The sequence below is a fragment of the Cyprinodon variegatus genome, unplaced genomic scaffold (genome assembly GCF_000732505.1).
Source record: "Cyprinodon variegatus isolate N-32 unplaced genomic scaffold, C_variegatus-1.0 Scaffold1094, whole genome shotgun sequence".
Lineage (NCBI taxonomy): Eukaryota > Metazoa > Chordata > Actinopteri > Cyprinodontiformes > Cyprinodontidae > Cyprinodon > Cyprinodon variegatus.
In genome coordinates this window covers 133,458-147,010 of record NW_015151547.1, presented here as the reverse complement: position 1 = coordinate 147,010, position 13,553 = coordinate 133,458, and the positions used below count along the sequence as shown (strand labels likewise).

Sequence of the window (13,553 nt, the reverse complement as noted above, 5' to 3'; positions counted from 1 at the left end):
AATTCTTATTCCGGATTAGTTGGAGACATACACTAGGCTATATCAGCCCCACCAAATATATTTTTCACCAGCCGCCACTGCATTCTGGTAATATGTTTACGTAAGGCCGTCCTACATGCTCGTCCCAATTTTCACTTACCAGTGGTGAGTCTGACATGGTGGAAAAATTGCAAATCTTTTGGAAAGTAAGCTTGAATGATCGATGCAAACAGCAACTTTTAAACAAAGCGTGCATGGGGAGAAATGGACTAGTGCACGCTCACGCATGCCTTTAACAGGCATTTCCTCTCGTGAGCGGGTACAGGGTTGTGCATGTTCTTTTTCTTTTTTTTCCAAGTGAAGAGGGTGGGAACATCCTGCACTATACGACATATAACTTAGCCTAAATCTACAAAGCCTCGTGGTGGTACCTGTCCGTAAGCAAACACGGTTGCGTTGTAGCCCTCCAAGCAGCCCTCGATGAGCTTGTACACACAGGCCTGGTAGATGTGCTGCTGCTCTGAGTCGATATCAAACACGAAGTCGTACGTAAAGGCCTTGTCTTTTCCCAGGAGGACCTGCGGTTCTCCGGGTGTGACCAGCGTGCAGACGTGGCAGCCCTCGATCTTCTCCTTCGCCATCTGAGGACGAATCCTAAAAGATTGGGAGAAGAAAACAACTTAGGTCAGAACAAAGAATGTGGAAACTGTAAAGTAGAAATCTGAAACCTCGATGGGAATGGAGTCCGAAGCATTTTAATACATTTAACAGGTAAACTTTATGATTTAAAGCAGAAGACGTGTATGGTATGATACTGTGAAAAAAGTTGGGTTTTTTGTTGTTTTCATGTCAATACTAGCTCGTAGAGGGATATTGTTACGGGGGAGAGACATGCGGCAAAGGAGCACACGACAAATTCAACCCTAGGTGGGCCATGTTGAGGATTAAGGCCTCCGTACATGGGTTGTGCGTCACCGAAGCATGCCGAAAAAGGGTTATTTCAAAATCAAGGTATTTACTAAAAGAAAATAATATTTTCAAAATTTCTATGCGATAGAAATTTATACCAAAAGCGCACAAAAATGACTAAACTCGTCTGCACCAGCTGGCATGAGTGGAATATGCAAATATCTGATGTATTTTTCCAGACAACGTAAGGACAAAAGTAAGCAGTAAATCTTCCAAAGCTTTTTCTGCAGAGTGGGGGGGGAGATTTGCTGACTTATATGAACCTTTTCATCCATTCATACATCTAATTATACGTGGAGGTAACATCAACAATAAAACCTGCACCTCTTCTTTCATTCCTGACCTGCAATGTTGCATTATTCTCCAAATGGGATCATTATATAACCAAAAAAAAGAGCTGCTTCCAAGTACCCTGTCCTTCGTAGTCATGCTGCGAGAATGCATCCAAAGTTTAAAAAAAATAAAAAATCCTCCACTGTGAAATATATGTGTGAACAGCAGCTGTGGAGAAAGTCTGGACCGAACTCTCTGCCGTTTTCTCTTACAAAAAAAAAAAAAAGCCTCTGGGTTGGTGTGGGAAAATAGCTCGAAGTGGTTCAGCAAAGATTAGATACTGCTTAAAATCACCACAAAAACAAACTGCCTACTGTTAATGGTGGATTTAAATAAATAAAAGAAAGCTTAAAAGGTCTGGGATGTTTTATTGACATCCTCTAAAATTAGTTTAATTTCTATCAATGGTGCAAACCGTGACAGTTCGTCATTCCAGGAATACATTTTGTTTGCAGATGCAATAAATTGCTGCTGAACAATTAAACATTGCTGAGAAGGTTTGGTTAAATTTAGTACAAAGCCTTCTCCAGCCTCTGGATAATGATAGACATTCAGCTTTTGTTTTAGGTTAAAGCTAAATGCTATACAGTCTTTCAATGCTAGGCAGTATTTTCACATTTGGTCAAAATCCACACCTAGAAATTGGCCACACCTGGTTCACAACCCTGGTAGTTAAAAACCGGTGGGATTTGCTCATACAGTGGTATTAATATCATCTATTAACAACACATGCTGGTAGTAAGACATATAAAGGAACACGCTAACAAACATGTACAGAACTATGTGAGCTGCTGGTTTAATTTAATTCAAACCACAACATAACAGAATACGACTTGTGCAACTTTAACTCTGATGATATCTTATGTTTTTTTAACCATATTTGATATGAACTAATTGTAAAAAGACTTTAAAAACCATACTTGGGTGTAACTTAAGACATAACTGAGTCCAATCCTTCCTAAATTGGAAGCAGAGGACGATCTTTTATTTCCGGCTGGATCATCTAAATGAGTGGTCCTCCTAACTGTCAATCATTCTGGTGATGTGTTTACGTAAGGCCGTCCTACGTGCTCGTCTCGTTATTTTTTTCTGCCCATTTGCACTTTCAGGCGTACATCATTTCAGACAGTCATTGAAGCTCACCTTTCTCACTGCGTTTCTTTGAAAATGGCCGAGGGTCGTAAGAGAAAAAGTGTCTAAAAAGTGTATGAGAAAAAAAGAAAGGCCTCAGAAGAGGCAGATATATCCCAGAATGCTTTTCGTGGAGATCTCTCCTCACAAAGTATTTTGATATTTGCAGTCACAGCGGCCCGCTGTCGCCATCTGACAGAGGCGACTATTAACAAAGATGGCGCAGGCACTGTGCAATGGGGAATGATTACGTGTCCGAACGGTAAGTTGACTGAGTTCCCTGTAAAGTCCACGATCTATATAGAGATTGAGGGATTTAGAGGTTACGGCGGACATTCGAACACAGTAAGCTTGTAAGGGCTATGAGAACAGGAACTTTTAAACAGAGCGTGGACGAGGAGAACTGGGCTTTTCTTTTTTTTTCCCAATTAAAAGTGGAAAGTGCAGCTCTTTTAAAAAATTCAACAAAATCCTCCAAACTACCCATAATGCATCCATCCATTTTAACTTCAACATATGACAGTTCTTCCTATAGAAAACACAGTAGCAGAAAAACCTCAAGTTGCGCAATCTTTTATAATTTTTTCTGCATTTCGGGCATTTTTGAATTGATATATTTCTTTATTATCACAGAGTCGGGGACACACTCTTAACTATTTGTTTGGAAAACTAACATCTTATAGATTTTTAAGTTGAACGTTACCCATGACATGAAGCCTCCCTAATAGATGCCGTCTATCAGTGATTTAATGAAGCCCTCACATGTTCTGCAGATTACAGCTAAGTAAAAGCAAGCTTGCTAGAGAAGACAAATATTACAATGTCCAGGCTGTCTTTTTTTTTAGTAACCGCAATATATCATCTGTTTTGTTTAAATAAATATAAAAGAAATTTAAAAAACAAATGTTTAGACTAATATAATGCTAATTCTTTAAAAATAAATCCATATAATTTCCTTTTTTCCTCCCTTATTTTGTCTCTTATAGTTAAGGTTTACCTATAATAAAAATTAGAAACCTCTCATGTTTCCTAGGAAGAAACTTGCACAATCAGTGGCTGATTACCACTTATCGGTTAATATATCATAATATTACACTTTTAATCAACTTGTTTAATCGCTCCAATGGATAATAACACGTCCAATCCACTTTTTCTTTTTTGGAAACTTTAAAGCTCAAAATCTGTTCACTGCAAAGTCTGAAGGCAAAGAGTTAAAAGAATCCTTGCTGTGATTTATTCCATGTTTTGGAGTCAGATCATCAAACCCAAATAAAACAAACACTTTAACTTATTTTGGGATGATAAAACTGAGCAGAAATCTGAAATAAATCAAAAAGATTAAAGGTACTGTCTGCTTAATCTGAGACAAAGTGGAAACTTGGGAGTAGAACCTCTCTGTCTATGAAGAAAGACTGATAAGTCATTAGCAGAGCTGTTGTGAGCTCCTCTCATCAGGACTTTGCGTTCTGTCGGGTTTCCATCCTGACAGGTAGTTCACTGAAGTTAATTACTTTCACCTGACATCCCAGCTGTAAAATAATCCCCGATAAGATGAGGGTGAAGAAAAGCGGTCCTTGCCAAGGAACAGCTTTGAACTCACTGACAAATGACGTCTGAGTACTTGAGTTTAGGAGGATTTTGATTTGCTTGACAAAACAACTGAAGGCTTGGAGGCAAGAGAAAAAGATTTACTGAAGCTAAGGGGGAAAAAAACCCACCCCTTAATAACATGCTTCTGCATCAGTAGTGATTAACTGAAGGAAAATATATCGGGAAAGTTTTACTCTTCCTTCAATGAACTTACTTTGAAGTGAGGGTCAGCTGCATCTGTAGCTTTAGGAGATACAGAAGATAATGAGATAATGAAGCGTCGCATTTTAAGGCCTCTAGTGGATGCAAATAAACCATTCTTAAACATAAAAAAAACACACTAAATAATAACACTCAAGCGAACAGATGCATAGAGCCAGAGGGAGCTGGAGAAATCCACAACAGCTGTCGAAGGATGAGACTAAGCCACAAAAACATCCACATAGGAACTTCTGTAAATTCTCTAAATATTCAGTAAAAAAAAAGAAAAAATCAACAGTGCTATCTTCAGTTCACACATGGCTCCTCTAAAGCATGCATGAAGAACCACACCCACCACTGACACACACGTTTAATCCCTTCACCACAAGTTTTTACGGTGCTGCAGAAACACACACACACACACACACACACACACACACACACACCAAGGGCACTTCTCTGGCCCTCCTTCCGGCACAGAGGCAGGAGATACTTCCAGCAGGGGATTAAATACATTTGAATAGAGCGATTCAGCAGCCGTACGTCGACCCGGGCCAACCTTATTAAAAAGAGACGGACTCTGAAAGCAGCTAGCAGACAGATGAGTTCAGTTTACTCCTGGATGTGACCTTGACACAGAGGTTAATGGATCTAAAAGCGCTGTTTAAGCCAATTATAAACATAAAGTGCATATGGAGAAAGAGCTGCACTCTGGTTTTATACAAAAGACCTGACTGCAGCAGGATTCACTGGGTCTGAGTGGTGACAAACTGAATATAAAGGGTTTAAATACTACTATGTGGAAAATCATGAAACCTTCTTTAGTTTTTTTTTTCACATTTCAACCACAAACCTCAATATCTTTGATTTATATTTTGTTCAATAAACCAGCAGAAACTAGCACACACACATACAAAAGGAAAAAAAGTATACATGGCTAAAATTTCTCTTTGAAGGTCATACCTATAACTTATTTATCACAGCAAACTTTGTTTGGGAATAATACCTCCACAGAACATCTAGTGTGAATAAAAAGCATCATTTTAAAAAAAATATATGTATCATATAAATATTGGCATTTTAAACCTTGCCCAGGGACTACAGTTGAAAATTAGCTACTTAGCTAACACTGGCTCATTTACAGAAATGTTTATTAATGTGCACTGTCTCTGTTCAAATAAACACATAAATAATAAAAAATTTGCTTCGCAAATTTTGACGCATCCAAAGTAGAGGGTCGACTTGGAAGGATTCTGCACCGATAGTAGCTGGTAGAGCCGACGAATGACGAATGGCTTCTTTTCTGTGTTCTCTCTGATTAAAGCCCAAAAAAACAAACTAAGCAAAACGAGGGTAAACATCTGTCAAGCTTTAGAGCATAAGAGCCGACTTAAGGAAGCACAGTAGCTCAGAAGCCACACGCAGGTTTGAACTGGTAAGTTAAATGTCTGGTTAGCATTAACACTCTGCCAAAAAACAGAGAATAAGTCCTGCCAAGTGCCAGTTTGCCTTTAAATATAATGACAGAAAATACTTCCTGCAGCTATGAACTCCTATTAGGGTAAATACTTGTAGACAACGTCTTCGTTGCAGTCATAATTCCACCTCTCTTTGTCAGGGTTTTAAGTTTATTTGCAGTTTCTTTTTCTATCTCTATTCTTTGTATTTGTAGTAGTTTTCTGTCAGTAATTAGTTCTTGAGTTACTCTCCGTTTCCCCCTTGTGCCGGTTTCCTTTCCCCTCGGCTTCCTTCTAGTTAGTTCTATTCACACCTGCTACATATTCAGCTCATTAGCCCATCCTTTGTTCTGTCCCCCATATATACACCACCTCTGCAGTCACTCAGTGCTGGTCTGTTGTTATTTATTTGCATCCTCATCTCTGGCTCCCCATGTGAGTTCTCCCCTGACGCTTTCTGATTTTTCGTTTTTTGTATTTTTGGATGTTTGCCTCAGTTTACTCATTAAATCTACAAGACTCACCTCTGCCTCATGATCTCTGTATTTGGGTCCTCAAAAACCTCCACTCAACCGTCACACTCTTGGGATATCTTTCCACCCAATTTAGACCAAAACTTGTCATCTAAATATCAACTTTTGAATAACAAATTTTTTGAACTTTTGTCTTATTTTTTCAATAGGGATCATGCTCTGACTTTTATTAGGCGAGTCAAACTAATTAATATGCTTTGATTCAAACCCATTGCTGCTGTTGCTGAATTTTTTCAGGTATTTGTCAGAAAAGTATAATAATGATGATGCTGTCAACAAAATTTGCTTTACAGTGAATAACGCTGCATATTGAAGATGATGAGTAGTGGTGGCTTTTTGCCACACTTTGCATTTTGTGGGTCAAAAAGTTTAATGTAGATTCATCCAATCAGAGTATCGTTGACAATTTTGTTGTGTTTTGTACATGGATTATCAAAAACTCGAAGTTTCGAAATGGTTTCTTCCTGCATATCTCCAGTCCAGTATTCAAGCTTGCTGCTTATCGTCATCTTGTTGAGAGATTCGACCACCAATGCTGTGGTCTCTGCAGCTCCTCCAGAGAAACTAACAATCATTTAAATGCATCTCTGATTAATGCTGGACTAGCTTAACTATTGGTGTGGGTGTTTTCTGCCATATTTCTTCCATATTTAGAGGACCGACTTGAGAGTTGCCCTGTGTGAAGATAAAAAACGATGAAGCAAACCTCTCTGCTGTTTCTTAGTCCCCCCACTATGTGTTTTGTTCTCTAATGTTCTCTGACAAACTTCTAAACCCCTCATAGAAAAGGTGGATTTATGTCCAGGTAGACAGTTATGCCACTTCTAAAAGTATTTTTTTTTTATTTCAGATTAAAAGACAAAAGAGGATTTAGGAATAAAAATGCACATTACATATTTTAATGACCAAAACAAATAATAAAAAATAAAAAAAGCAATACTGCCCTACTGCTTCTCAAATACTTTTGGGCTGTTTTTTCCAGCTATTTTTTCCAGTTCCATACTGTGTAGTGATGCCTAGGACATGTGGAAATTGAACAAAAGTACAAAATGCGTAACTCAGGTTTGTTTTAGACTAAACTAATTTATAAGGAGTGACTTAAAATTATGTACTAAGAGCAAAAGTCAACGCTGCCAATAATGGATGAGTTGGACAGAACAGATCATTTCAGCTAGTGTCTGCGTGCACAAATAAATGACACACAAACACTTACACGAGAATAAGATCCCATCAGATGGCTCATTGGAAGAGGGAATTACAGCTTTCAATTATCAGCCGACACCCGCACAATAGCTCAGCTCGATGAGTGTTTAAGACAGCTGCAGCAACAAAAGAGTAGATCCATGGCATTGATCTCACATGTGCACAATCAACCAGTCCCAGACCACACAATCAATAAAGCCCATCTGATGCCAAAATGAGTCCCAGTCACAAAAGAGACAGAGTACAGACTACTTTACAAATGGATCTATTTCTGATGTACATCTGTTTTCATCTTTTGAGTTCTAATATAATAAAAGGTTCAAATTCCTCAGGCTGGATGTTAAAGGATCTTCAGAGATCCTAATGGACAACATCCACATCAGCCTTTAGGGGACACATGACATCACAGAAAAATTTAAATCTAAGTCAATTTTTCTTGAAATAAAAGTATTTTCCTTTATTAAAACATCCAAGTAAGAAATATTAGCAAATGGAATAAAATTATTTATGTTAAAGAAGATTAGAAAAAAAACTTCAAGTGCATAATATCCAATTATTTTAGTAAAAAAGCAAAAGTATTTATTAAATTGGAAAATTGTCTCACCTGTCTAACCTGCTCAGATTAAGAGAAAAACAATTAATGTAGGAAATGTTTAACTATTTTTTTTTTTTTATTGCTATGGTGCAAAAGCTAAATATCTGAATTATGAGGAAAGCAGCAGGCTTCTTCAGGACACAGAAATGAAGAACCATCTGATATTTACAGCTTTTCTCATCACACCGCTGCTTTTCTAAAGTAATGGGATTTTTAGATTTACAGGAAAACTGAGATTAGAACATGTCAGAATGTAAAATAACCGGTGCTTCTTTTGAAAATTCACTATGTCAGCAAGAGAGATGATGAAGCATAAAACATCAGAACCTTATAAAACCATAAAAAAGTTATTTGTGTTGGAGGTTTTTCCTCTTTATTTGTAAACAATAAAAACATACATTTCATGATTTAGGTTTAGAAAAACAGACTATTTTGTGTATCTTTAAAATAGTGAGTTTAACACCTCTTTGCAGAAGCTAAAATCTAAGTAAGCCTTTTTTTTCTGGAAATAATCGATTTTCCCTTTATTTGAGAAGGCAAGTAAGAGAACTTGCCAATTGAATAAGATGATTTACGTAAAAAGAAATTAGTAAAAACATTTTATTATCCAATTTCTAGAGCATAATATTTAATCGTCTTATTTTAAGGTCACTATACTCACTCCATTGACACGTCATCCCATTTATCTGCTCAAATGAAGGGCAAAAACATTTAGGTTAAAAACAGTTTCTCTATTTTTAGATCAATGTTTGCGGTGTTGTTATTAACTTTATAGGGGAATGTATGGCCCAGTGGTTAGAGCATTGAGGTTGTGCTCTTAGAAGGTTACAAGTACCTGGTTCGATCCCTACAGCCTGCACTCTGGGTCCCTGGGCAAGACCCTTAACTCCACACTGCTCCCCTGGCGCCGCACAATGGCAGCCCACTGCTCCCCAAGGGATGGGTTAAATGCAGAATTTAATTCCTCCATGTGAGATCAATTATTAATATTATTATATTTTCTATTAATTTTATTATTGTTAACTCTAAAGCTTATGTTGTTTTTCATTTGAGAAAAATAACAACAAAAGGTATGGAACTGCTTTTTAACAAAGATAAAATGTATACCAACCATTAAATGGCTAATCGCAGTGGATATGAAGGAAATTTATCGCAAGGCGGCCATATTAGAACTCATATTCAGTGATTGTGAGGATGCTCATGCTTTCCTAGGTTAAAGTGTGAATTCAAGGGTGTTCAAGTTGTTTTATTGACATGTTGAATTCAAAGTACAAATAGGGTTTTTTTCATTATAGAAGGAAATAAGCAATGCAGGGTTGACAGAATTTTAAAATGTCATATTTATGAGAGAGTCTGGCATTTTTTTTATTTAACAGTTTTCCAAAACATCGATTCGCCTAAATGTAATTTAAACTTTAAACTTAAAATTTTCCAAGAGAAAGGTTGGTTTTACTATTCTTTATGAATAAGAATATAAACACATGCAAAGTCATGGACTTGCCAAACCAGAACTACAAGTCTCTAAAGTACATCTTTAACTGTTTTACTCAAATATCAGGACTTAAGCGTTTACCAGTTCTTTCAAATAGCTATAGCTCAATCAGATTGCTATAGGGACTAATACACACTAAGCATCAATTCATAAGTTGTGCCACTGAATCTAAACCTGTTTAATGTATGAACGTTGACTCTGTACAGCGCTGCGATCCAATCCATTCCTCACTTTCAGTAATGCCCAGCATCTAACCTCAACCATCTTCAAATCAACTCAGCAGTACTCATGTGTATGCAGACAATAATGTATTCTCTCAGCATGATGCTGCCACCACCATGTTTCTTCATCACCATGGTTGTAAAGGGGTGAAATGTAGTTAGCTTCTTGGGACATAATTTACTTAAAGTCTAGTAGGTTTTGCTTTGGTCCCATCAGATCAACTTCTTCCTCAAATTAAATGGAACCCTTTCATGGTTTGTGGCAAACTGGAAAAAGGATTATGCTAAACGAATTATCTGGTTAATCTTGTATAAGCAATATCTTTGTAGTTTTTTCCATCAAAAGACTAACATCTTAAAAAAATAAAGTGGCTGAAGTTATAGGAATAATAATTCTGGTAGTCCTCCGAATAACCAGCATACTCCAATTTTGCACTAATCATTGCTGTAAAGCAAGTACTGACAGAACATCCATTTGCATTCCTGAAAATAGCTCCATCCAAATGGCAAGCCTGCTATTTAACTAAAGGGTGGGGGTGCAGAGACGGGCAATAGAGCCAATAAAAATCACCCTGTGTGATCACTTCCAATAATGAGTTAGTGCCATTTTTCCCCTGTGTGTGCATGTGGGTCTTGGTGACTTTGTGTGTTTGCCTTCAATCAAGCTGCAGGACCAGGCGAGTGATAGCCACAGTTCATTTCCCTAATGTAAACACTTCAGTCAAGGCAAAGCCGGCCCCCCCCACACACACACACACACACACACAACAGTTAATAGTCACTGGAGCTGTAAGTGTTTCAGAGATCTCGTCTCTCCTTTGGCACAAAGCCACCAGAGGAAGCTACGCTCCATTTGTGTCTTTAGCAGAGCCCTTTTTGTTTTTAAAGAGGATTAACATCCTCTTCCTCTATCGATAACTCTTTTTAAAAACTCCTTTCCAGTTATTCTCAGCCTTTTGTGATGTTAACTGCACGATCAGTGTGCAGGATTAGTTATTTGATGTGTTGTGCTTGTGTCCATCCCCACATCTCGCTCTGTTTTAACTAAGCTTCGGTTCACTGCCAATGAAAACTGCAGCACAAAAGCTTGAATAGCAGAGGGAGTTAAAGGGCCTGCTCTACTTTCCTTTTCCTTCTGATAATAAGAGAGCCACTCCAGTATAGCGATTTTAGCCCTCTCCCTCACTTCCTCACCCTCTGGCTTTTTTCTCTCTAATGATAAAATGCCTCCCTGCAACTGGGAGAAAAAAGAAAAAAAAAAACATGAAATAATCTGTGCCTGATCCCAATAACTGTTTAAAATACAAACATCCTGTCCTCTGACTCCTCTGATCATGTTGAACATCCAGAAAAACTGTTGACAGATAACTGAATAGTGGTTTTTCCATCCAGGAAGTGTTATGCTAACTGCTAGAGGATGAAAGTACACATATAAGGAAGATTATTCAGATACCATTTTGAATAACCAAATGTTTCTAGGAAATCCAGTGGGTTATAACAGTTTTGTGTATGTAAAGATTGCTGCTCTAAAGACCATACAGAGGAACCTTAACACCAGATTAGCATCGCCCCCCAATGGTCTCCTCATCCTATATGACCATTTAACTTGGTTAGATGCATTCTGTACTGTCCTGTTCCCCTGTCCCACTAAAACAGATGCCCAAAGTTGTATAATCCTATATTGTAAAATATTTTCCTCCTCTGCATTTTACACCTCATCATCACTAAATGTTATGCTGCAGCTTCTCTTACAATCTCTTTTTACAATTATAAGCACCTTTAACCCTTAGTTGGATAGTCTTTCCAATATACTAGTCCATACACAATTTGGAGGTGTGTGCACAATCAGGGAGAGATCCTATTGTATTTCTGTGTATTTTAGGAGGATGACCACGACAAAATATGCAAGGGTGTAGAGATTGTGAAAAGTCTGCTTAGTTTGATCTTCTCTGCGTTTTTTTTTTTTTTTTTTTTATCCAATTAGTCTTGTAGAAGTCGCAGTTAATAACAGATTATTAAAACAAAAACAGTCCACTTTGCAATGTTACAAATGAGAAATATTAGAAGAAGTGCTTCTTTGTTTCAGTAAAAAAACAATCAGCAGTAAGAACATGTATTCATTTGTAGATCATATTGAGTTGATTGTAGGGAATTTAAATTTCAGAAGTTCCACAGATCGGTTCACTGTGGAACAGTCATAAATGTACAGGGAGAAAAGGAGTGGGAAGAGAACACAACCCTGGGGGGCCTCAGAGGTAACGGTTCTTGACTGCTAGAAAACAGCTGGGGGTATCTAAATTGTTAGGGATCTGTACCAAATTCAGTATTTTTATAGGTGACAATGAAATTTTGTTGGTACTACTGAGCACCTGTTTAAACAATAACATATTCTGGTACTTAAACGTATCACTGTGACAAAGAAAAGACAAAGAAAGTGGAAGGCTAAGCTTTTTTCCACACAGCTTTAACAGACAATGACATCAGAAGCCATCGGTACACTAAACAAAGCAGTGCATGGCTAAGAAAGCGCTCCAGAGGATGACTCCACTTTTCAAAAAGCTAATGCAGATTAATGCAATATTTGTGACACAATGTGCAAAGCCATCAGCAGGAATACCTCATCGGTGGAAGCACCTGGTTAAGCATGAGGTTTTTCTAATTTCTTTAGACTCAGATCTACGGCTATAACTCTTGCAATCAGTGCATTCTATAGCCAGTGATATGGGCGAGGCAGCAGGATCATCATCTTCGTCTGCTCAAGGTAACAAAGCCTAGAGTTTAATATGATGATGGCATGGTACAGAAAATAGGTAAAAGTGAGTAAAGACACCAATTCCCAGGTATTATTGGGCTTTGGTACCACATTGGTTCAAATGTAAATGGTACCAATCCCTGCTTTTGTTTAGGAATGACTGGGTTGACCCCATCCTCTCCAACAGCTTCAGCAGGGAACCTGTGATGACCTTCAGATCAGTCAAAAACAGCCGATGAAAGGATTTCCAGACTGCAAACATCAGGGCAACGGGTCTGCAGTCATTTAACACCACAGTGATGCGTTTCAACCCCACAAGCCGCTGTATGCAAAGCATGCTTCCATTTCTGGATTTTTTTTATCCTTATTCATACTCTCACTCTGTGATTTGCATGTAAATCAGGAGGATAAACACAAAGACGGGTTTGTTCTGGAGAGTCAGGTGGAAGAAAGTCAATAGCCCCTTTCAGATCATACTTTCAATGTGTGATGTACACGTGTTCAAACCACGTAGGTATCAAAAATTTGGTGCGGTTGGGTTTTGAAGTCAGCCCACAAGCCATACTCCTCTAAATCAACAAGAGAGTTACAGAGCAGCAACAGCCGTGAGGTGCCTGGAAAAGAAGGGTTCTTGGAACAAGTGCGACATTGTGATAAGTGACCCGAGTAAAGAATCACATTAAATACCCGATTTCTATGCAGAAAACATGTTGAGGACATTTCACAGCAGATTTGCTTTTAATTGAAGTATTTTATGTCATCAGCGAATCTGCAGGAGGATAGACTGGCATGACTTGAATAAGAGTGATCAGTCGGGGGGTTCAGTTCTGAAAGGGAAGAATAAACGATAAAAATATCTAATGCCTAAAGCACCTCTTGTGCAGCTTTTTAAAAAAAAAATAAAAAATTTCTGCCAAGATATTTTTAGGCAGCGTGCCCTTAATTTGACACTTTAAAGAGCATTTCCCAAAACAGTCTGGAAATTAAAACAATGGGAGGCATAAGGAGCCCAAGCTGGGAGATTCTTACTATTTGAAAACCTTTAGAAAAAATTACCTCTGTTTTACTGCCCAAATGCTGAAAATAAAGATTTAAAA

General features: G+C 37.9%; 1 protein-coding gene across 5 annotated transcripts in view; it reads right to left on the bottom strand.

Annotated features, from left to right (window-relative positions):
- Window positions 1-13,553, bottom strand: part of kif21b (kinesin family member 21B) — a 100,498-nt gene that overhangs the window by 63,653 nt on the left and 23,292 nt on the right. For all 5 annotated transcript variants that reach the window (XM_015400342.1, XM_015400346.1, XM_015400345.1 and 2 more), the window contains exon 2: window positions 411-633. In XM_015400342.1, the coding sequence (XP_015255828.1) occupies window positions 411-633 (223 nt within the window). The remainder of the gene's footprint in view (window positions 1-410; window positions 634-13,553) is intronic.